Here is a 23,135-nt window from a genome sequence, read left to right as displayed (position 1 = left end):
CAGTGCCATTTTTGAATGACACACTAAGAACTCAATGCCAGTTAAAGCTTACTTTTTTAAGACAGGGTCTCTCTATGTCATCCAAGTTGGTGTGCAGTGGCACCATCTCAGCTCACTTCAACCTCTGCCTCCTGGGATCACACAATCCTCCTGGCTCAGCCTCCCAAGTAGCTGGGATTACGGGCATGTGCCACCTTTCCCAGCTAATTTTTGTATTTCTTTTTTTGTAGAGATGGGTTTTGCCTTGTTGTCCAGGCTGGTCTTGAAAAAGCTTACATTTTATAAGCTTTAGCCTCATCTTATTTATACAGCTAAGTTCCTAATTCTCAATAATACACATTCCAATGGAGAAAAACAGTTCCTGAAATTACCTGAGAGTGAAATTCCAGCTTCATAGTGATATACTGATACTGGGAAATCCTGCACTTAGGCTCGGGCAGTCCTCTGACTTTGGAGGGAAATGGGTTCGTACTCCCTACCTGTTTCTATAAATCTTAGCCTGTGTGCGCCTGCTCTGCAAGGGGGGCCCATCCAGTACTGGAACCCAGCTTCCCGCCCACCTCCTCTGGCCGCAGGGGTGTACCTGGATCTGTGCTTCTGCGTCTCTCACCGAGACACTAAGGGAGCTGCCGGTGGAGCCTGAGCGGGGCCTCTTGTCCTGTCGCAGCAGCTCGGGGCCTGCGCTGAAGGAATGCCGCATTTGCCCTTGGTCCATCAAGTGCTGAGGACGCTGAAGCAGTGGGGAGTCCTGGCCCCTGGGACCCAGTGGCTCTCCTTTCTTCTCCACTTTGACCTCTTTGGGGAACGCGGCCAGGTTGTGCTGCTGTTTCCTCTTTTTGTATTCGGTCATCAACTTTGAAATGGTCTTGTCGGCCGCCATGGTGTAGATTTTGTTGCCTGCATTCTCCCACCACTCCTTCTTCCGGCTGGGATCCTTCTTCTCTACTTTGGGGCTGGGGGGCAGCAGCAGCAGGTCCCCACCAGCGGTCTTCAGGCTCAGGGACTCGCCCGTGTGCTCCCGGCACTGGCTTCTGTCGTCCTCGGAAGGGGTTTCTTTCCCAGAGAAGCCCCCCGTGGATGGGGTGGATGACTCGGACTGGAAGGAGGGCAGGATGAAGAATGGGTCGCCCTTGAAGATGGGAGGCTCCTCCAAACAGTTCTCCAGGTCCAAGTGCATCTGGATGTAGTTGTTGCACAGTTCCATGCACAGCTTGTGCAGCCTCTTGACCAGCCACACCCAATCTGCGTTGCTGACAGGTTGGACGCTGAGCAAGGGCATCCGTGCCCGCCACTGTCTCTTCTCCTTGCCTCTCGGGGGGCTGACCTGGGCGGTTTCCTCAAAGATGTCTTCATCCTCAGATGAACACTGCTGGGAAGAATCTGTGCTTCTCTCGTCGTCCTCAAAAAGGACCTTCTTCACTTGCTCCGCCGTGATGGTTTCTTGATTGGTGAGAACAGCACACACCAGGGCGTGGAAATAAATGTTAAAGCTCATCGCAGACTGACGGTAGAGGTTGGCGGCGCCCCCGATGCCAGACACTTTCTTCAGCAGGCACTTCAGCCCGGGGCTGGTGTCAAACTCCCTGGCAGTCCTGTAAGAGTCCAGCAGCAGGTCGAATATGACTGCCAAGTTCTGCATGGAGATGTATCTGAGGAAGCCAGCCAGCTTGGCTTCTGGCACTTGGATCGTCTTTTCCTCTCCAGGAGAGGGGCCTTTGACAAACTCTTCTAACAAGATGTCATATAAGTTCTGGAGTAACACCTGATGAGACAGCAGGCTCACCACAATTTCCCTGAAAGACACGCTTCAAGTGAAAAGAGAAGGATCGATTAATGGTTTTCTGCCCTACATCAGGTATTTCAAAGCAATATAGACGTTACCCATTTCAGAATGATATATGCAAATTTACAAACTAAACTACCTCTACTCAAATGTCTTCCGTGAAAAAAGGCATACTTTTTGGGCATTACGTGATAACCATTTCAATCACAACTAGTGGAATTCTTGACACTTTAAAAAATTCCCAAAGCTATAGAATGTAAGTTATGATGCCAAATTAACAGTTAACATCAAGATATATTTGTGAGAAGATGTCACAGTTGAAGGGGGCTGGGAGGTCTTTTTGCCCTTGGGAACACAGAATACATTTTGGGTTTTCCTATGACCCATCGCATGAGGTCAGGTGTGGAATTTTCCATTTGTGGTGTCTTGCTGGCACTCAAAAAGTTGGGGTTAGGGATGCTCAACCTGTCCTATGTTTGCCAAATTTTTTAATTCACCAGTGTGGTTCAACGTGGTTTTGGTTTACAGTTTCATTTCTTTTCACTGCTCTTAGAATTTTATGAAAATAGTTGAGGCCATTATATGGCCAATTAATGCCCCAAACTGGATAATTATAAAATTGTGACAACTATTATTAATTTCAAAGGTCTAGCCATCATGTTAATAACATTTTGCTTTATGTCTCACTATGACTTTGAATGTAAAAATTTGTATAAGTAGGAAAAGTGCTTTTCTAACAGCAGAAAATGACAAATCCTGCATAAATCTCAATGTCAACATTGCCCTTTGTCTAGTCCTCACTGAGGGAAAACACATTACTCTCAAGATGAAATGAGTAACAAAGAACTGTCACTCAAAAACAGTAACCTTTTAAAATAAATCACGTTCACTTTTTTGTGGTAAAATAATACATAAAAGTTACTATTTTAATTTTTTGTGTATACAATTCAGTGATATTAAGTATATTCATAATGTTGTGTAACCATTACTACTATCTATTGCTAAAACTTTTTCATCATTTCTAACAGAAACTTTGTACCCATTAAACAACTCTCCATTTCTCCAGCCTTAGCTCCTACTTAAGCTACCAGTAAACCCAAACACGCGTTCTTCTGAAAAAGAGGGCTCCAAAAGCTTATACCAACTTGGTCCAAAAGCTATCAGTTTGTTCTAATGTTTTCTGTCCATACTATAAGAATGTGAACTAAAAAGGGAAATTTTTTAGTCATCAGACAAGTCTGTCCCCATGACACCTATAACATCCTCAAGGGACGGGACACTACCTTATTCATCTTCTTGTTCCCAGTAACCGGGAAAATGGTGAGAGTAGCATTCAGTAAGTCTCCAAGTCAAAGAAAGAAAGCAGGCTGGCTCTGGGCACAGGCTGCCTGAAGGAAATGCTCCCCCTGAGAAATGGCTCTGACATTTGAACCCCACTCCCCTAGGATCCTGGATCCCTGACGCAGGAAGCACCACCAGAGGGGTGAGTTTAATCAGCCTGGTGAAGGCGTGGAACCCTTCGCTCACAACATTATTTTTTATTACCTTCCCTAAGAAATGAAAAGCCATTTTCCAGCCAACACCTAAAGTGAGGCCAATGCAAAGCCATGTCTGAATTGTGGAATATCTTCATCCACCGAGATCATTTTTTGAATGCTTTAAGAGATACAGCTGCTGACTACGCATGTAAATAAAGACAGCAAATCCCCTTTACCTTAGGTTTGGGTTAAAGGATGCAGTGACAAGAAAATAGAATGGGAGGGAAATAATACTGAAGAGATCAAGATTTCAGAAAGATAAGTGAAACAATTTTATAGATATGCAGTTCTTAATCATCTATACTGATAGGAGACAAAGATCTCAAACAAAATCAACAAATAACTTTCTAATTCAGCGTACCCAAGGGTTTCAAGCTTTTTCTCAGCACACCTTTAAGAAGTCTGCCATCCTCCAGATTGGATAATTGAGAATTATTTGCATAACAAGTGGTTGACTTAAAACATGCTACTATATATATCTTTTTAAAATTATTATTATACTTTAAGTTCTAGGGTACATGTGCACAACGTGCAGGTTTGTTACATATGTATACATGTGCCATGTTGGTGTGCTGCACCCATCAACTCGTCATTTACATCAGTTATAACTCCCAATGCCATCCCTCCCCCCTCCCCCCTCCCCCCTCCCCATATTAGGCCCCAGTGTGTGATGTTCCCCTTCTCATGTCCAAGTGATCTCATTGTTCAATTCCCACCTATGAGTGAGAACATCCAGTATTTGGTTTTCTGTTCTTGCGATAGTTTGCTGAGAATGATGGTTTCCAGCTGCATCCATGTCCCTACAAAGGGCACGAACTCATCCTTTTTTATGGCTGCATAGTATTCCATGGTGTATATGTGCCACATTTTCTTAATCCAGTCTGTCACTGATGGTCATTTGGGTTGATTTCAAGTCTTTGCTATTGTGAATAGTGCCGCAATAAACATATGTGTGCATGTGTCTTTATAGCAGCATGATTTATAATCCTTTGGGTATATACCCAGCAATGCGATGGCTGGGTCATATGGTATTTCTAGTTCTAGATCCTTGAGGAATCGCCGTACTGTTTTCCACAATGGTTGAACTAGTTTACAATCCCACCAACAGTGTAAAAGTGTTCCTATTTCTCCACATCCTCTCCAGCACCTGTTGTTTCCTGACTTTAATGTTTGCCATTCTAACTGGTGTGAGATGGTATCTCATTGTGGTTTTGATTTGCATTTCTCTGATGGCCAGTGATGATGAGCATTTTTTCATGTATCTGTTGGCTGTATGAATGTCTTCTTTTGAGAAATGTCTGTTCATATCCATTGCCCACTTTTTGATGGGGTTGTTTTTTTCTTGTAAATTTGTTTGAGTTCTTTGTAGGTTCTGGATATTAGCCCTTTGTCAGAAGAGTAGATTGCAAAAATTTTCTCCCATTCTGTAGGTTGCCTGTTCACTCTGATGGTAGTTTCTTTTGCTGTGCAGAAGCTCTTTAGTTTAATGAGATCCCATTTGTCAATTTTGGCTTTTGCTGCCGTTGCTTTTGGTGTTTTAGACATGAAGTCCTTCCCCATGCCTATGTCCTGAATGGTATTGCCTAGGTTTTCTTCTAGGGTTTTTATGGTATTAGGTCTAACATTTAAGTCTCTAATCCATCTTGAATTAATTTTCGTATAAGGAGTAAGGAAAGGATCCAGTTTCAGCTTTCTACTTATGGCTAGCCAATTTTCCCAGCACCATTTATTAAATAGGGAATCCTTTCCCCATTTGTTTTTCTCAGGTTTGTCAAATATCAGATGGCTGTAGATGTGTGGTATTATTTCTGAGGGCTCTGTTCTGTTCCATTGGTCTGTATCTCTGTTTTGGTACCAGTATCATGCTGTTTTGGTTACTGTAGCCTTGTAGTATGCTAAATCAGGTAGCATGATGCCTCCAGCTTTGTTCTTTTGACTTAGGATTGTCTTGGAGATGCGGGCTCTTTTTTGGTTCCATATGAACTTTAAAGCAGTTTATTCCAATTCTGTGAAGAAAGTCATAGGTAGCTTGATGGGAATGGCATTGAATCTATAAATTACCTTGGGCAGTATGGCCATTTTCATGATATTGATTCTTCCTATCCATGAGCATGGTATGTTCTTCCATTCGTTTGTGTCCTCTTTTATTTCACTGAGCAGTGGTTTGTAGTTCTCCTTGAAGACGTCCTTTGCATCCCTTGTAAGTTGGATTCCTAGGTATTTTATTCTCTTTGAAGCAATTGTGAATGGAAGTTCATTCATGATTTGGCTCTGTCTGTCTGTTACTGGTGTATAAGAATGCTTGTGATTTTTGCACATTAATTTTGTATCCTGAGACTTAACTGAAGTTGCTTATCACCTTAAGGAGATTTTGGGCTGAGACAATGGGGTTTTCTAAATATACAATCATGTCATCTGCAATCAGGGACAATTTGACTTCTTCTTTTCCTAACTGAATACGCTTTATTTCTTTCTCTTGCCTGATTGCCCTAGCCAGAACTTCCAGCACTATGTTGAATAGGAGTGGTGAGAGAGGGCATCCCTGTCTTGTGCCAGTTTTCAAAGGGAATTTTTCCAGTTTTTGCCCATTCAGTATGATAATGGCTGTGAGTTTGTCATAAATAGCTCTTATTATTTTGAGATACGTTCCATCAATACCGAATTTATTGAGAGTTTTTAGCATGAAGGACTCTTGAATTTTGTCAAAGGCCTTTTCTGCATCTATTGAGATAATCATGTGGTTTTTGCCTTTGGTTCTGTTTATATGCTGGATTACATTTATTGATTTGCATATGTTGAACCAGCCTTGCATCCCAGGGATGAAGCCCACTTGATCATGGTGGATAAGCTTCTTGATGTGCTGCTGGATTCGGTTTGCCAGTATTGTATTGAGGATTTTTGTATCGATGTTCATCAGGGATATTGGTGTAAAATTCTCTTTTTTTGTTGTGTCTCTGTCAGGCTTTGGTATTAGGATGATGTTGGCCTCATAAAATGAGTTAGGGAGGATTCCCTCTTTTTCTATTGATTGGAATAGTTTCAGAAGGAATGGTACCAGCTCCTCCTTGTACCTCTGGTAGAATTTGGATGTGAATCTGTCTGGTCCTGGACATTTTTTGGTTCATAGGCTATTAATTATTGCCTCAATTTCAGAGCCTGCTATTGGTCTATTCAGGGATTCAACTTCTTCCTGGTTTAGTCTTGGGAGAGTGTAAGTGTCCAGGAAATTATCCATTTCTTCTAGGTTTTCTAGTTTATTTGCATAGAGGTGTTTGTAGTATTCTCTGATGGTAGTTTGTATTTCTGTGGGGTAGGTGGTGATATCCCCATTATCATTTTTTATTGCATCTATTTGATTCTTCTCTCTTTTCTTCTTTATTAATTTTGCTAGCAGTCAATCAATTCTGTTGATCTTTTCAAAAAACCAGCTCCTGGATTCATTGATTTTTTGGAGGGTTTTTTGTGTCTCTGTCTCCTTCAGTTCTGCTCTGATCTTAGTTATTTCTTGCCTTCTGCTAGCTTTTGAATGTGTTTGCTCTTGCTTCTCTAGTTCTTTTAATTGTGATGTTAGACTGTCAATTTTAGATCTTTCCAGCTTTCTCTTGTGGGCATTTAGTGCTATAAATTTCCCTCTACACACTGCTTTAAATGTGTCCCAGAGATTCTGGTATGTTGTATCTTTGTTCTCATTGGTTTCGAAGAACATCTTTATTTCTGCCTTCATTTCGTTATGTACCCAGTAGTCATTCAGGAGCAGGTGGTTCACTTTCAATGTAGTTGAGCAGTTTTGCTTGAGTTTCTTAGTCCTGAATTCTAGTTTGATTGCACTGTGGTCTGAGAGACAGTTTGTTATAACTTCTGTTCTTGTACATTTGCTAAGGAGTGCTTTACTTCCAACTATGTGGTCAATTTTGGAATAAGTGTGATGTGGTGCTGAGAAGAATGTATATTCTGTTGATTTGGGGTGGAGAGTTCTGTAGATGTCTATTAGGTCCACTTGGTGCAGAGTTGAGTTCAATTCCTGGATATCTTTGTTAACTTTCTGTCTCATTGATCTGTCTAATGTTGACAGTGGGGTGTTGAAGTCTCCCATTAATATTGTATGGGAGTCTAAGTCTCTTTGTAAGTCTCTAAGGACTTGCTTTATGAATCTGGGTGCTCCTGTATTGTGCGCATATATATTTAGGATAGTTAGTTCTTCCTGTTGAATTGATCCCTTTACCATTATGTAATGGCCTTCTTTGTCTCTTTTGATCTTTGATGGTTTAAATTCTGTTTTATCAGAGACTAGGATTGCAACCCCTGCTTTTTTTTTTTTCGCCATTTGCTTGGCAGATCTTCCTCCATCTCTTTATTTTGAGCCTATGTGTGTCTCTGCATGTGAGATGGGTCTCCTGAATACAGCAAACTGATGGGTCTTGACTCTTTATCCAATTTGCCAGTCTGTGTCTTTTAATTGGACCATTTAGTCCATTTACATTTAAGGTTAATATTGTTATGTGTGAACTTGATCCTGTCATTGTGATATTAGCTGGTTATTTTGCTCGTTAGTTGATGCAGTTTTTTCCTAGCATCGATGGTCTTTACATTTTGGCATGTTTTTGCAATGGCTGGTACTGCTTGTTCCTTTCCATGTTTAGTGCTTCCTTCAGGGTCTCTTGTAGGGCAGGCCTGGTGGTGACAAAATCTCTAAGCATTTGCTTGTCTGTAAAGGATTTTATTTCTCCTTCACTTATGAAACTTAGTTTGGCTGGATATGAAATTCTGGGTTGAAAATTCTTTTCTTTAAGAATGTTGAATATTGGCCCCCACTCTCTTCTGGGCTTGTAGAGTTACTGCCGAGAGATCTGCTGTTAGTCTGATGTGCTTCCCTTTGTGGGTAACTCGACCTTTCTCTCTGGCTGCCCTTAACATTTTTTCCTTCATTTCAACTTTGGTGAATCTGACAATTACGTGTCTTGGAGTTGCTCTTCTCAAGGAGTATCTTTGTGGCGTTCTCTGTATTTCCTGAATTTGAATGTTGGCCTGCCTTACTAGGTTGGGGAAGTTCTCCTGGATGATATCCTGAAGAGTATTTTCCAACTTTGTTCCATTTTCCCCCTCATTTTCAGGCACACCAATCAGACATAGATTTGGTCTTTTCACATAATCCCATATTTCTTGGAGGCTTTGTTCATTTCTTTTTCCTCTTTTTTCTCTAGACTTCTCTTCTCGCTTTGTTTCATTCATTTGATCTTCAATCATTGATACTCTTTCTTCCAGTTGGTCGAGTCGATTACTGAAGCTTGTGCATTTGTCACGTATTTCTCGTGTCATGGTTTTTATCTCTGTCAGTTCGTTTATGGCTTTCTCTGCATTGATTATTCTAGTTATCCATTCTTCCATTCTTTTTTCAAGATTTTTAGTTTCTTTGCACTGGGTACATAGTTCCTCCTTTAGGTCTGAGAAGTTTGATCGACTGAAGCCTTCTTCTCTCAACTCGTCAAAGTCATTCTCCGTCCAGCTTTGATCCGTTGCTGGCGATAAGCTGCGTTCCTTTGGAGGGGGAGATGCGCTCTGATTTTTTGAATTTCCAGTTTTTCTGCCCTGCTTTTTCCCCATCTTTGTGGTTTTATCAGTCTTTGGTCTTTGATGACAGTGACGAACTGATGGGGTTTTGGTGTGGGTGTCCTTCCTGTTTGTTAGTTTTCCTTCTAACAGTCAGGACCCTCAGCTGTAGGTCTGTTGGAGATTGCTTGAGGTCCACTCCAGACCCTGTTTGCCTGGGTATCAGCAGTGGAGGCTGCAGAAGATAGAATATTGCTGAACAGCGAGTGTTGCTGTCTGATTCTTGCTCTGGAAGCTTTGTCTCAGGGGTGTACCCAGCCGTGTGAGGTGTGAGGTGTCAGTCCACACCTAGTGGGGGATGTCTCCCAGTTAGGCTACTCAGGGGTCAGGGACCAACTTGAGCAGGCAGTCTGTCTGTTCTCAGATCTCAACCTCCATGCTGGGAGAACCACTGCTCTCTTCAAAGCTGTCAGACAGGGTCAATTACATCTGCAGAGGTTTCTGCTGCTTTTTGTTTAGCTATGCCCTGTCCCCAGAGGTGGAGTCTACAGAGATAGGCAGGCCCCCTTGAGCTGTGGTGGGGTCCACCCTGTTCGAGCTTCCTGGTGTCTTTGTTTACCTACTTAAGCCTCAGCAATGGCAGATGGCCCTCCCCCAGCCTCGCTGCTGCCTTGCAGTCAGATCTCAGACTGCTGTGCTATCAATGAGGGAGGCTCCGTGGGCATGGGACCCTTCCATCCAGGTGTGGGATGTAATCTCCTGGTGTGCCGTTTGCTAAGACGCTTGGTAAAGCGCAGAATTAGGGTGGGAGTTACCCGATTTTCCAGGTGTTGTGTGTCTCAGTTTCCCTTGGCTAGGAAAAAGGATTCCCTTCCCCCTTGCACTTCCCAGGTGAGGCGATGGCTTGCCCTGCTTCAGCTCTCGCTGGTTGGGCTGCACCAGCTGACCAGCATTGATAGTCTGGCACTCCCCAGTGAGATGAACCCAGTACCTCAGTTGAAAATGTAGAAATCACCTGTCCTCTGTGTCACTCGCGCTGGGAGCTGGAGGCTGGAGCTGCTTCTATTCGGCCATCTTGCTCTGGGAATCGCTTATATATATATATATCTTAAAGTGCTAATTAAGATTATGTGGATTAAGTAAAGCTTGGGGCTATCAATATCAAGGCTATTAAAACAAACCCAAACCAACTAACACAGGTTTCTCTACTTAAATGCTGTAATCTGGTTTTAGGATTACATCTAAAGTATGCACCTGGCCAGCATATAGTTTTCCACAGGTCTAACTCATCTTCCACTACATCCTATACTGAACTAAGAATTGCCCCTGCAAATAAGAGTCAAATCTAAGAATGCAAAGCATAGGGAGTTTGGCTGAGAGCTCCTAAAGAATGTTAAGGAATGTCTTTTGCCTCAGTGACCAGTGGGATTGGTGAAATAATTTAATATGCTTATTTTGTTTTGCCTAACTACAATGAGTGGGCAATTGCCTATTAAACGTGCTAGGAAAATTTATGAGCCATGTTGCTATGTTTTCAAACTGTAACCTTTAACCAATAATATAAGGATGTTAGGCTATTCCTCCTATGTTTTATTTATAATTTGAATGCAACCTATTCCTTTTTCCTACTTTTACATCAAAAATATTTCAGCAAGAATAATTGGCTGAATGTGAATTAGAAATAGGAAAAAAGGAAGAAAAGAACTGAAATTCTGAAGTAAATCAATGCTTAAAAATGTCAAAGGCTTGAACAATCTTTGGTAGATAAAAAATGACCAGCACTTAAAAATCAGCGACTGGTGGTTGAGGGAAACAGACTAGAATTGGTAGAGTTTTATTGCTGAAGTTGGGTGACTGGTTCACATTTATTTTTTATTCATGCTTCATAACTTTTTAACATTCTACATTTTTTTTTGTATGTACCAATAATTGACCAAAAAATTATTACCTAGAAATTTCACCCAAATAATTGTTATATTAATCAAACTGCCCTGCTAACCCAGCTACCTGTTGTTTGTTTTATGAGATGAAGTCTTGTTCTGCCGCCCAGGCTGGAGTGCAGAGCAATCTCAGCTCACTGCAGCCTCTGCCTCCTGGGTTCAAGTGATTCTCCTGCCTCAGCCTCTTGAGTAGCTGGGACTACAGGCATAAGCCAGCATGCCTGACCCAGCTAATTTTGGACAAATCACCCAGAGCTTGTGAAATGATACCAACTATCTTTATTTGAGCTGCTGTAACAAATACCATAGACTGGGTGGCTTACAAACAACAGAAATGGGTTTCCTGTAGTTCTAGAGGCTGGATGTCTGAGATCAGAGTGTTAGCATGGGTGGCTTCTGGTGAAGGCCCTCTTCCAGACTACAGATGACCATCTTCTCCATGTATCCTCACATGGCAGAAAGAGGGCAAGGGAGCTGCCTCTTCTTTTAAGGACACGAATCCCTTTCATGAGGGCTCCACCCTCAAGACCGAATTTCCTCCTGAAAGGCCCATCTAACATCATCACATTGGGGGTTAGGAGTAAAACACATGAATATTGGGGGACACATTCAGTCTACTGCAGCAACTCTCTCCTTGAAATGGGAAACGGCAGAGGCCTTATGCCCAACCAGACCTAGTTTTTTTTTTTTCTTTTAAGACAGAGTCTCGCTCTGTCACCCAGGCTGTAGTACAGTGGTATGATCTCAACTCACTGCAACCTCCGCCTCCCAGGTTCAAGCGATTCTCCTGCCTCAGCCTCCTGAGTAGCTGGGATTACAGGTGCACACCACTATGCCCGGCTAATTTTTGTATTTTTAATAGAGACAGGGTTTCACCATGTTGGCCAGGCTGGTCTCAAACTCCTGACCTCAGGTGATCCGCCTGCCTTGGGTCCCAAGGTGCTTGGATTACAGGTGTGAGGCACTGCGCCCAGTCCAGAGCCAGTTTTGATTCTGACTCCACCTCTTTGCAGTTGTGTGTCCTTGGGCAAGGGACCCAAGCCTCTCCGTATGTGCCCTCACTGTGTTTCACATAGAGTGCTCAAATACTTAGTATTACTATTAATGTGTCAGAAGTTTAAAAGTGGGAAATCTTGGTCATTGCCTTCATCCTCAAGTCTAGAACGATATTTTTAAGGGAGGATGATAGTGTTTAGAAAGGGCAAGTTTCCTGGGGCAGAGCATAGACCTTTTTGTCTTCCAATAGCCATTATTATTCCTGGGGAGGTTTATGCGCTTCTCACTGAAACAATCAGAACCATGCCTCAATTTACTTCTTATTTTTTAATGAGACAAGGTTTTGTTCTGTTGCCCAGGCTGGAGTGCAGTGGCACAATCATGCCCACTACAGCCTTGACCTCCTGGGCTCAAGTGACCCTCCCACCTCAGCCTCCTGAGCAGCTGGGACTACAGGCGCATGCCATCACGCTTGGCTAAATTTTTATTTTTTTACTTTTTTGTAGAGATGGCTCTCACTACATTACTCAGGCTGGGCTCGAATTCTGAGCTTAAGTGATCCTCCTGCAGTTCTGGGATTAGAGTTGTGAGCCACTACACCCAGCCCCTATTTTTGTTTAAGACAGTAAGTGTATGACATTATGGGTTGGGCTGTGTTCCCCCCAATTCATATGTTGAAGTCCTAACCTCAGAATGTGACTATATTTGGAGAAGAGGTCTTTTTAGAGGTAATTAATTCAAAATGAGGTCATGAGGGTTAATTTTAATTCAAAAATGACTGGTGTCTTTATAAGAAGAGGAAATTCAGATATAGACCCGTACAGAGGAAGTTCATGTTAAGACACAGGAAGAAAATGGTCATCTACAGGTCAAGGAGACAGACCTCGGAGGAAACCTTCGTATCTGACTTCTAGGTGCCAGAACTGTGGGATATACGGTTCTGCTGTTTGAGTCACTCAGTCTGTGGTACTTTCTGTGGCAACCTGGGCAACCTAATACATATGAAATGTGGGGAATTTGGTTACAAGGCTAACTGTTTTTATGAAAACCTTTGCTAAATGACTCCACAGATGTTTTCAGTATTCCTGGCCAAAGCTTGGATTACAATGTGTGAGAACTGGAAGTGAATGAACGTTCTTATTCATAAGCACTCTATGAGTTGAGATTTAGGTACTTACCTTTTCTTGGTGTGTCCATTTGGTTTTTCATCAGGAGGCAGCTCAATAATGAGCTGGCAGGACTGAGCGTGGTCAAAGTTGTTTGGTGTCTTTGGTGAGCACTGAGTGTCCAGCATAAACACCTGTATGGGTGTGCAAAGGTACATTTCAGAACTCCGGTGTCCTCTGCTTGACCTGTCAGGGATCAGCTGGATGACCCTGGGCAAGTTAAGCCTCATCTATAAAATGAGGATAATGGTTTCCTATTTGATATGTTTGTTGAGAGACTTAATTGATATGTGTATATTACATATGCAAAGCATTAGAACAGAGGAGTAAATAATCAGGGTTAGCTGCTGACACTAACACTAGCAACACTACTAGTTCTACTATGTGACAATTCATTATACCCCAAATAACAGGTATTGGCACTTAATATTAACTACAAGTAAATAAAGAGGGGCTTTGTAAAAGATTCTCTCTGATTTTTGAGTCTTTGGTATCATATTCAACACTGGGATAAAAAATGAGTTGGGACTTCTGTCAGGATTACTGGTGGTTACTGATAGGGCCACAGTGCTCTACTAGGCATGGCAGATGTGACTAAGAAAATACTGAGCACTTATTGGCTCTCTGACCCAAATGATTTTCTTTTACATGACTTAAAATACTCTCACTACTTTCCTCTGGAAAGATTTTATATATATAATATATAATATATATTATTTATATATTATAATAATATATAATATATATTATATATTATATATTGTAATAATATATATTATTTATTATAATATATAATATATAATATATATAATAATAATATATACTATATATTATTTATATATTATAATATATAATATACTATATATTATAATATACAATATACTACATATTATTTATATATTATAATAATATATAATATACTATATCTTATTTATATATTATAATATATTATTTATATATTATAATATATAATATATATTATTTATATATTATAATATATAATATAATTTATATATTATAATATATATCATATATTATTTATAAATAAGATTATTATATATGATATATATTAAATATATATATTTATTATATATATATATATATATATATATATATATATATATGTGATCTCACTCTGTTGTCCAGGCTGGAGTGCAGTGGTGTGATCATGGCTCACTGCAGTCTCGACGTCCTAGGTCAAGTGATCCTCCCACCTTAGTCCCTCGAGTAGCTGGGACCTAGGTGTGCACCACTATGCCCATCTATTTTTTAAACATTTTTTTCGGTTTTTTCCAAGTTTTAAGTTTGGGGTCCATGTGCAGTATGTGCAGATTTCTTACATAGGTAAACGTGTGCCATGGTAGTTTGCTGCACAGATCATCCCATCATCCAGGCATTAAGCCCAGCAACCACTAGCTATTCTTCCTGATGCCCTCCCTCCCCCATCCCCCACAGGTTCCCAGTGTGTGTTGTTCTTTGCCATGTGTCCATGCATTCTCATCAATCAGCTCCCACTTATAAGTGAGAACATGCAGTGTTTGGTTTTCTGTCCCTGTGTTAGTTTACTGAGGATAATGGCCTCCAGCTCCATCCATGTTCCTGCCAAGCACATGATCTCATTCCTTTTTATGACTGCATAGTATTCCAGGTACCACATTTTCTTTAGCCAGTCTATCACTTATGGGCATTTAGGTTGATTCAATTTGTTATTGTGAATAGTGCTGCAATGAACATGTATGTGCATGCATCTTTATGATTTATATTCCTTTGGGTATATGCCTACTAATGGGATTTCTGGGTCAAATGGTATTTCTGCCTCTAGGTCTTTGAGGAATCACCACACTGTCTTCCACAACAGTTGAACTAATTTACACTCCCGCCAACAGTGTAAAAGTGTTACTTTTTCTCTACCTCACCAGCATCTGTTTTTTGACTTTTACTAATAGCCAATCTGAGTGGCGTGAGATGGTATCTCATGGTGGTTTTGATTTGCATTTCTCTAATGATCAGTGATGTTGAGCTTTTTTCATATGTTTATTGGCCACATGTATGTCTTGTTTTGAGAAGGGTCTGTTCAAGTCCTTTGCCCACTTTTTAATGGAGTTGTTTTTTCCTTGTAAATTTGTTTAAGTTCCTTGTCGATTTCATAGAGATGGAGTCTTACGGTATTGCCTAGGCTGGTCTTGCACTCCTGGGCTCAAGCAGTCCTCCTACCTTGGCTGCCCAAGGTGCTGGGATTATAGGTGTGAGCCACCATGCCCGGCAAGGTTAGAATACTTTTAAAATATTTTCTTGCAAAATCTGGTAACAATTATCAGATTTTCAAATAAAAAAATGAGTTATTTTAAGAGTGAATACATAAGGAAAATTTGGAATTGAGGAAGAAATAGAGAAGTATTAAGTAGTATTAAGTATTAAGAAGTGAAAGATTGTCCAGTTGTGGTGGCTCATGCCTATAATCCCAGCACTTTGGGAGGTTGAGGCAGATGGATCACTTGAGGTCAGGAGTTTGAGAACCAGCCTGGCCAACAAGGTGAAACCCCATCTCTGCTAAAAATGCAAAAATTAGCTGGGTGTGGTGGTGCACACCTGTAATCCCAGCTACTCTGGAGGCTGAGGTAGAAGAATCACTTGAACCTGGAGGTACAGGTTGCTGTGAGCTGAGATCACACCCTGCACTCCAGCCTGGGCAACAGAGCAAGTCTTAAAAACAACAATAACAATAACAACAGCAAGAACAAAAAACAAAACAACAAAACAGAAAAAGAAGTGAACAATTCACTAAACAGTTCTTGCTGTTCTTCTCCATTAATGATCTATTTCAGAAGATTCTCTTGCTGTATGATTGGACAGGGTTGCAGAGACCACTGCAGGCACGTGTGCAAATGCTTTAGCCAGATGTAATAACTGCGTATTTAGAGAAGCTGTCCCTTTGGAGGGCCACCTTCTTGGTTTCTCTGTTCTCACTTCTAGCCACACCATTGCTGTAGCAGCCACAATTGCCATGCTGCTAGCAGTGGCTCTTTGTTGCAGCCTTACAACCTTTCTTTCCCAACTTCTGCAGACTGGCCATGGAGGCTTCAGTGGGACATGCTGCCTTCCTTCAGAACCAGCAGAATCATCAAGTCCCAGATGTTAGGGCATGTGCTCAGCAGAGATGTGAGAAACCGAAGGTAGAAGGTTCTTGTCCCACTACCTCAGGATAGCTGGGAAAAGCCCCAAAGAAGCCAGACCTGGCTAAGAAACTTCTCAACTGACTGAGTTCTTTACATGGGTAATCAGGGGATCCCAGATTATCAGTGTGCTAAGAGAAAATTTTATTAAGAATTTAAACAGATCTGGTAGAGATAACGGGCCTTGCCTTTTGAGTATAACCTCCAATTCATTTCTTCAAATTTAACTCAAATGTGACAGTTCAATTACATTTGTAAAACTTGTTTAATATTTTAAATACATACCATGCATACACATGCATATGCATATGCAAAATAGTTTCTTCATATGAAGACCCAATTCAGACATGTCTGTTGCTATTATATGATGGAATATTTAGCCAGTCAATGGTTGTTGGGAATTTAGTCGATTTCCATTTTTCACTACTATGAATAGCATGGTTATGATTGTATATGAATTTGGGGATGGCATTTAGCTGGACTGCTGCTGAGAGTCACATCCAGGGTTTCCTAGAGGCAGACTGCCATGTCACTTAGGAGCTTAGGGCATATCTGTAGTTTGTGATACTACTATATTCTTCTGATATTTCTGTGATTCAGTAACCTATTGATTCAACAAAGACATACTAAACATTTTCTCTAGGCCTTGCTCTAAAAATACCAAGGTAAATATACAGAATGTGTTCCCTGCTCCTCAGGAGCTGACAATCAAATTTTGTGACTTCTTACACGTGTCTCAAGAAGAAAAAGCCATTGGTATATGATGATTCCTGCATGAGTGAATACACTTGAATTTTAATGCTACATTCAACTCAAATGTAGTAAGCAACTTTTAAATGTTAAGTTCTGTGTTGTGAATGAAAGATATAAGAAAAAAGCCCAAATAAGTTTGCCATTGTTAGGCACTCATAGTCTAGCAGTTAACAGTAATAGTTAAGCAAATACTTACAGATAGCTCAAGCAAGTTACGTATAAAGGACAGTGATTCTATTTGATCTGGGCACTGGAGGATGCAACAAGCAAGAGATGATGGACAGGAGGTAATGCTGTTGATTGGGTTCATGTCATTCCTGGCAAAGAATGGTACTGGCAAGAGTTGGGAGCAACAAAGTGTATGTCCCTCAGGGAATGAAAGGCAATTTGGTGATGCAAGACTTTGAAGGAAGGTCTCCCAACATGCTTTTCAAGTTTCTAGAGGCCCTGAGATCAAAAGCCCCTCCCCTTACCTGCTGGGCCATGGCTCGGATGCGCCAGTACTCGGCCTCGGCACTTGGGGAGGAGGATGGGGCCGCCACCCGCACCTGGCAGCCTTCCCCGCTGAAGCTCTCTGTGCCGCTGTGGAAGCAGCCCAGCAGGTCCTGGGGAGAAACAGCAGATGCTTACTGAATGCATCCTGGTTCATGGGCCAGGCCCAGTCTTGGATCTGAGATCGTTACTGTGTCTGAGATAAAAGTACTGACCCAGCAACTTCTTTCTCACCCTCTGCAAGATCTAAAGTGAGGCTGCCTGCTCAGAGGAGGCAGAACCCATGTGCCCAACATGATAAGGGATCAGGAGCTAAAGACAGAACTGCTCCAGGGAAGGCTTCCTCCCAGTGATGTACCTTCACTGGCTTGAGTGTGGCAGAGAACGCATCTTGCAGGGCACAGCAGGCAAGCCTCCACATCTCCTCAGTGAACACAGGGCCCGCTGTCACAAGGACGTATCTGCCAAAAGAAACAAGGTTTTTTTTTTTTGAGACGGAGTTTTGCTCTTGTTGCCCAGGCTGGAGTGCAATGGCATGATCTTGGCTCACTGCAACCTCCACCTCCTGGGTACAAGCAATTCTCCTGTCTCAGCCTCCTGAGTAGCTGGGATTACAGGCATGTGCCTCCATGCCTGGCTAATTTTGTATTTTTAGTAGAGACGGAGTTTCTCCATGTTGGTCAGGCTGGTCTTGAACTCCCAACCTCAGGTGATCCACCCACCTTGGCCTCCCAAAGTGTTGGGATTACAGGTGTGGGCCACCGCACCCAGCCACAAAGGAGTCTTGAATTCCATTTTGTTGCCACAAAATTTAGGCCATATAGACTCATGCATAAGTTTATTCTGCAGCTCCCTGCCAAGTCTCCCTGTCTCAACCATCCAGTATTCCATTGTCAAAATACTACTTCCTAAACCATTTTACTATAGAAATATCAATGGATCCCCTCTACAAATAGGCCAATCATTAAGCATAGACTTGTATGCAAGACTGTATATATTCTGTAGTGATTTTTGGATTCTAGTTCCATTTCCCATCACTCCTCTACAACTAACAAGCAAAACCAAACCCCAAACTCTTATTGTCACTTACAACTCTAATCTCAATACTATTTTGTTCTTCTGCTTGGAAAGTCCCCACCTCCCCCATGCCTATCCACCTTAGGGGAGGTGACCAGTGTCACTGCTACAACGAGGTCCTTGCTTCACTGTCACCATTTTTCATGTGACTCGCTCTCCCACGTGCCTGGCTTATTTCTCTTAGCATAATATCCTCTAGTTCCCTCTATGTTGTTGTAAATGACAGAATCCCCCCCCACCAACTTTTTTTTTTTTTGAGATGGAATCTTGCTCTGTCGCCCAGGCTGGAGTGCAGTGGTGCCATCTCGTCTTACTGCAACCTCTGCCTCCCAGGTTCAAGCAATTCTCCTGCCTCAGTCTCCTGAGTAGCTGGGACTACAGGTGCCCACCACCACGCCCAGCTAATTTTTGTCTTTTTAGTAGAGACAGGGTTTCACCATATTGGCCAGGCTAGTCTCGAACTCCTAACCTTGTGATCTGCCCGCCTTGGCCTCCCAAAGTGCTGAGAATCCCATTCTTTTTTATGGCTGAATAGTACTCCGTTGTGTGTATGTACCACATTTCCTTTATGCATTCATCTATTGATGGACACAGATATGGTTTGGCTGTGTCCCCACCAAATCTCATCTTGAATTCCCATGTGTTGTGGGAGGGACCCAGTGAGAGGTAACTGAATCGTGGGGCCGGGTCTTCCCCATGCTGTTACAGGGAATAAGTCTCATGAGATCTGATGGTTATAATGAGCTTTCTCTGAGCCAGGGGTATAGTTCCAGTCCAAATCTGAAAGCCTGAGAAGTGGGAGATGTAAGTACAGTCCAGGGGCAGGAGAATACTGATGTTCCAGCTCAAACAGTCAGGCAGGCAAAGTACCCTCTTACTTGGCCTTTTTGTTCTATTCAGGTCTTCAACTGATTGGACAAGGCCCAACCACATTACGGAGGGCCATCTGCTTTGCTGTCTCCACCAATTCAAATGTTCTTCTCATCCAGAAACACACCCACAATAATGTTTGGCCAAATGTCTGGGTACCCTGTGGCCCTGAGCAAGCTCTCTCTTTGCCTGCCACTATCCATGTAAGATGTGACTTGCTCCTCTTTGCCTTCCACCATGATTGTGAGGCCTACCCAGCCACGTGGAACTGTAAGTCCATTAAACCCATTTTTCTTCCCAGTCTTGGGTGTGTCTTTATCAGCAGCACATGAAAATGGACTAATACTGACACTTAGGTTGCTTCCAAATTTTGACTATTGTGAACATGGGAGTGCAGCTATCTCTTTGATATAATTATTTCCTTTATTTTGAGTATATACCCAGCAGTGGGATTGCTGATCATATGATAGCTCTATTTTTAGTTTGAGGAGCCTCCAAACTGTTCTCCATAGTGGTTGTACTAATTTACATTCCCACCAACAGTGTACCAGGGTTCCCTTTTCTCCACATCCTCTCCAGTATTTGTTATTACCTGTTTTTTGGATAAGCTATTTTAGCTGGCATGAGATGACATCTCATTGTACATTCAATTTGCATTTCTCTTATGATCACTGATGCTGAGCACCTTTCCATATACCTGTTTGCCTTTTGTATGTCTTCTTTTGAGAAACTGAATCAGAATACTTTGTATAATGTCTTACACAATAAACATTTGCTGACTGAACACTGAAATGAAGAATTATTAGCACATAGTCATTTTTAATTACAAAAGTCTACTTACAGAAAGCAATCCAAAAAAGCTGATTCCTACCACAAAGACAATTTAATTTCCTTAGATTTTTAAATAACTCCAGCTTTGTGGAGAGTCAGGAAAGCTTTTTCTCACCTAATACAGGAGCAGCCCACTCTGGAGATGGTTTCAGTGGGCTTGGCCACACAGGCGACCAGCAGCTCGAAGAGGTCTTTCAGCATGGTATTGATCATGCTCTCGTACCTGATGTCTATGGGAAACAGCAAAATCACAGTTTCATACAGGTCTAGTGTAAAGGGATAGATTGAAATGGCCATCTACAGCAACAGAGGAAAGTCTGAATGATAAGCAAGTATCTGGGAGAAAGAAATAGAACAATGAGAAAAATGGCCATATCCTCCTCCAACCCCCCACCCCCCAGAAAAACCCAGTAAAACAATAATTGTCTTGGATTTTTACCCAATTTCAGCATGTTTCATCCACTTCTAGAGAAATAAAAATGAAATATGCAGTTCACTTTTATGTGTTGCTATATCAGAGTCTCACACTGTGCAAAGCAATGACCTGGCCAGGGACATGTGGCTACCCTTAGGGATACAGTTACCAGTTACCACCTACATGTAGAAAAACTCACTTGTTTTCTTTTGCAATTTGTGTTCTTTTTTTGCAGGGTAAATTGTCCTTGCTAAACGTAATAGAGGCACAGTTTCTTTTATTAGCTTTGTTACTCTCCCCTGGGGTCAACATCCTCCTTAGTTTCTCTGTCCTCTCCAGCAAGGGGACCTCTTCCCTTACACCATGATACACCAGTCCTTCGAGTTATAAGCTCTGCGGGTAGCAGCAGTGTTTCTTCTGCTCCCGGACACCCAGATCTTCACACATGTGGCTCCACTGGGACCACAGTGAACACATTCCCTGCCTCTAGGTCCCTCTCCATCTGCTGACTTCAGCATACTATCCATCCTACACTTTCACAGCCTTTACAAAGTGCCATCAATATTAAGAAATTTCTCTTCATCCCTAGCCTGTGAAGCTACTTCTTGCCCACAGTGGAAGCCTTTTCTAAAACCCTGCCTCCTCCATTTAGCCTCCCCAGATGAAGCAGGGTGACAGGATATACCCCCTAACCCCCCACAGTCTACAGGGATATTGCTTCTTTTTTATTTATTATATAGTTGAATTTGCCTCCCTTCTCCTAATGTACAGGTACCCCAGACCTCTTATTAGGCATTTTGTTTTCCACCACACATATATTTTGAGCATTCGGTTTGAAAATTTTGTAGAAGACACATGGGTATGAATTTTCTCTTTGAAAATCTATTAGAAGGCTGACACTGACCATGTTGTTCTATTTTAATAATTCCCAGGGCAAAAACCCTGCATTAGTATTTGCATCAGGTATTTACTATGCCGTTTTAGCTGACGGTGCTGTCTACCAAAGAAATACCCAGAATGAACTGCTCTGGCACTTCAGATACCTGAATGTAGAAAGCTTTGAATGTGCTCCACCACCAGCTCACAGGACAGACCAATAGCGTGCTTGAAATTGGCAGAGGCCACATCCCAGTAGGAATGGTCTTTATGGCTACGGCGGAGCCAAAGGGACATCACAGGAAGCAGGAGGTGAACCACTGCATAGATGCCAAACCCTGGTCCTGAAAAAGAAAAGTCAGCATAGCAACAACCTGTAATAAAAGGGAAGCTCTTTGCCTCCACCTGGCATTGTTGCTCTCTTTTAAAGGATCCCTACATTTGCTGAGAAAGTGCAGGGAAAAAGAATTTACTGCTGATGGGGGAATATATGGTCTTCAGTGGCATTTTTCCTTTTTGTTTCTGCAGGGTTTTAGTTATGTGAGCAATATGTGAATATACTCCTAAAACATTCAAAAATATTGCTGGTAAAGCTAAAATATCACCTGCTCAACTCCTAGGACCCAAATGTAAACACACAAATACACATGTGTGTATAAGAAAATACCCTTTGAAATCATATATTTATGAAATCTAACTACATGGGGAAATACAGAGTTTATTTTTATTTTATATAAATAAGATAATGTAAACTTTGGTCTGCATACTCATTTTTTTTTTACTTAACAATAGTGTTATAGCTGGCCACAGTAGTACATGCCTGTAATCTCACCTACTCTGCAGGCTGAGTCATGAGGATTGCTTAATTAAGCCCAGTAGTTTAAGACTAGCTTGGGTAACATTGTGAAATCCCTTCTCCTAAAAAAAAAAAAAATTAGCTGGGCATTGTGGAGTGCTGGTAGCCTCGGCAACTTGGGAGGCTGAGATGGAAGGATCGCTCGAGCCCAGGAATTTGAGACTGCAGTGAGCTATGATCACACCACCTCCTCCAGCCTGGGCAAGACCTCCATTTCAAAGAAAACCCCAAAAGTGTTAGAGATTATTCTTTGTCAGCAAATTTGGATATTCCTCACTTTTATTGCCACATACTATTTCTGTTGTATTTACATACAGCAGTTTACTTATCCATTTCCTTACTGATGAACATTTAAGGTATTTCTAATTTTTTGTTTTATAGACTATGCTATAATGAAAATCATTGTGCTTCTTTGTTCAACATCATGGAAATGTTGATGAGTTTTTGAAGTTATGACAAAAGCAAAGCATCCATTTTATAATAAATATGGAAATTACATGAGAATACAAAGGAAAAAACTCATCTAGAGATAATCACATTTTGATGTATTTCCTTTTAGGACTTTTTGAAAGCATGTGTGTTTGTATTTATAATTACATAAAATTTCATATAGTTGAGACTACACTCCATAGTATGTGCATTTTAATATAATGCTTTGTAAGTAATTATTCACATCATTAAATATTCACAAATATTAATTTTAATGCCTGCAGAATATTTACCACAATTAACCACTTCCCAGTTAGGGTGTTCATAATTGTTTTGGCATTCAAGATGTTTTAGCAAACATCTTATATATACAATTTTGTCTTTATTATTGAT

The 23,135-nt window shown here is 41.5% G+C and overlaps 1 protein-coding gene across 1 annotated transcript in view; it reads right to left on the bottom strand.

Moving 5' to 3' along the window:
• ARFGEF3 (ARFGEF family member 3) overlaps positions 1-23,135 on the bottom strand; it is a 193,677-nt gene that overhangs the window by 5,437 nt on the left and 165,105 nt on the right. The window contains exons 28-33 of the mRNA XM_008006875.3: positions 21,625-21,801; positions 20,282-20,396; positions 17,747-17,849; positions 17,370-17,501; positions 12,983-13,104; positions 584-1,805 (exon numbers count right to left, since the gene is read on the bottom strand). Of these exons, the coding sequence (XP_008005066.3) occupies positions 584-1,805; positions 12,983-13,104; positions 17,370-17,501; positions 17,747-17,849; positions 20,282-20,396; positions 21,625-21,801 (1,871 nt within the window). The remainder of the gene's footprint in view (positions 1-583; positions 1,806-12,982; positions 13,105-17,369; positions 17,502-17,746; positions 17,850-20,281; positions 20,397-21,624; positions 21,802-23,135) is intronic.

Source organism: Chlorocebus sabaeus, chromosome 13, assembly GCF_047675955.1.
Source record: "Chlorocebus sabaeus isolate Y175 chromosome 13, mChlSab1.0.hap1, whole genome shotgun sequence".
NCBI lineage: Eukaryota > Metazoa > Chordata > Mammalia > Primates > Cercopithecidae > Chlorocebus > Chlorocebus sabaeus.
This window is presented reverse-complemented; position numbering and strand designations above follow the sequence as displayed.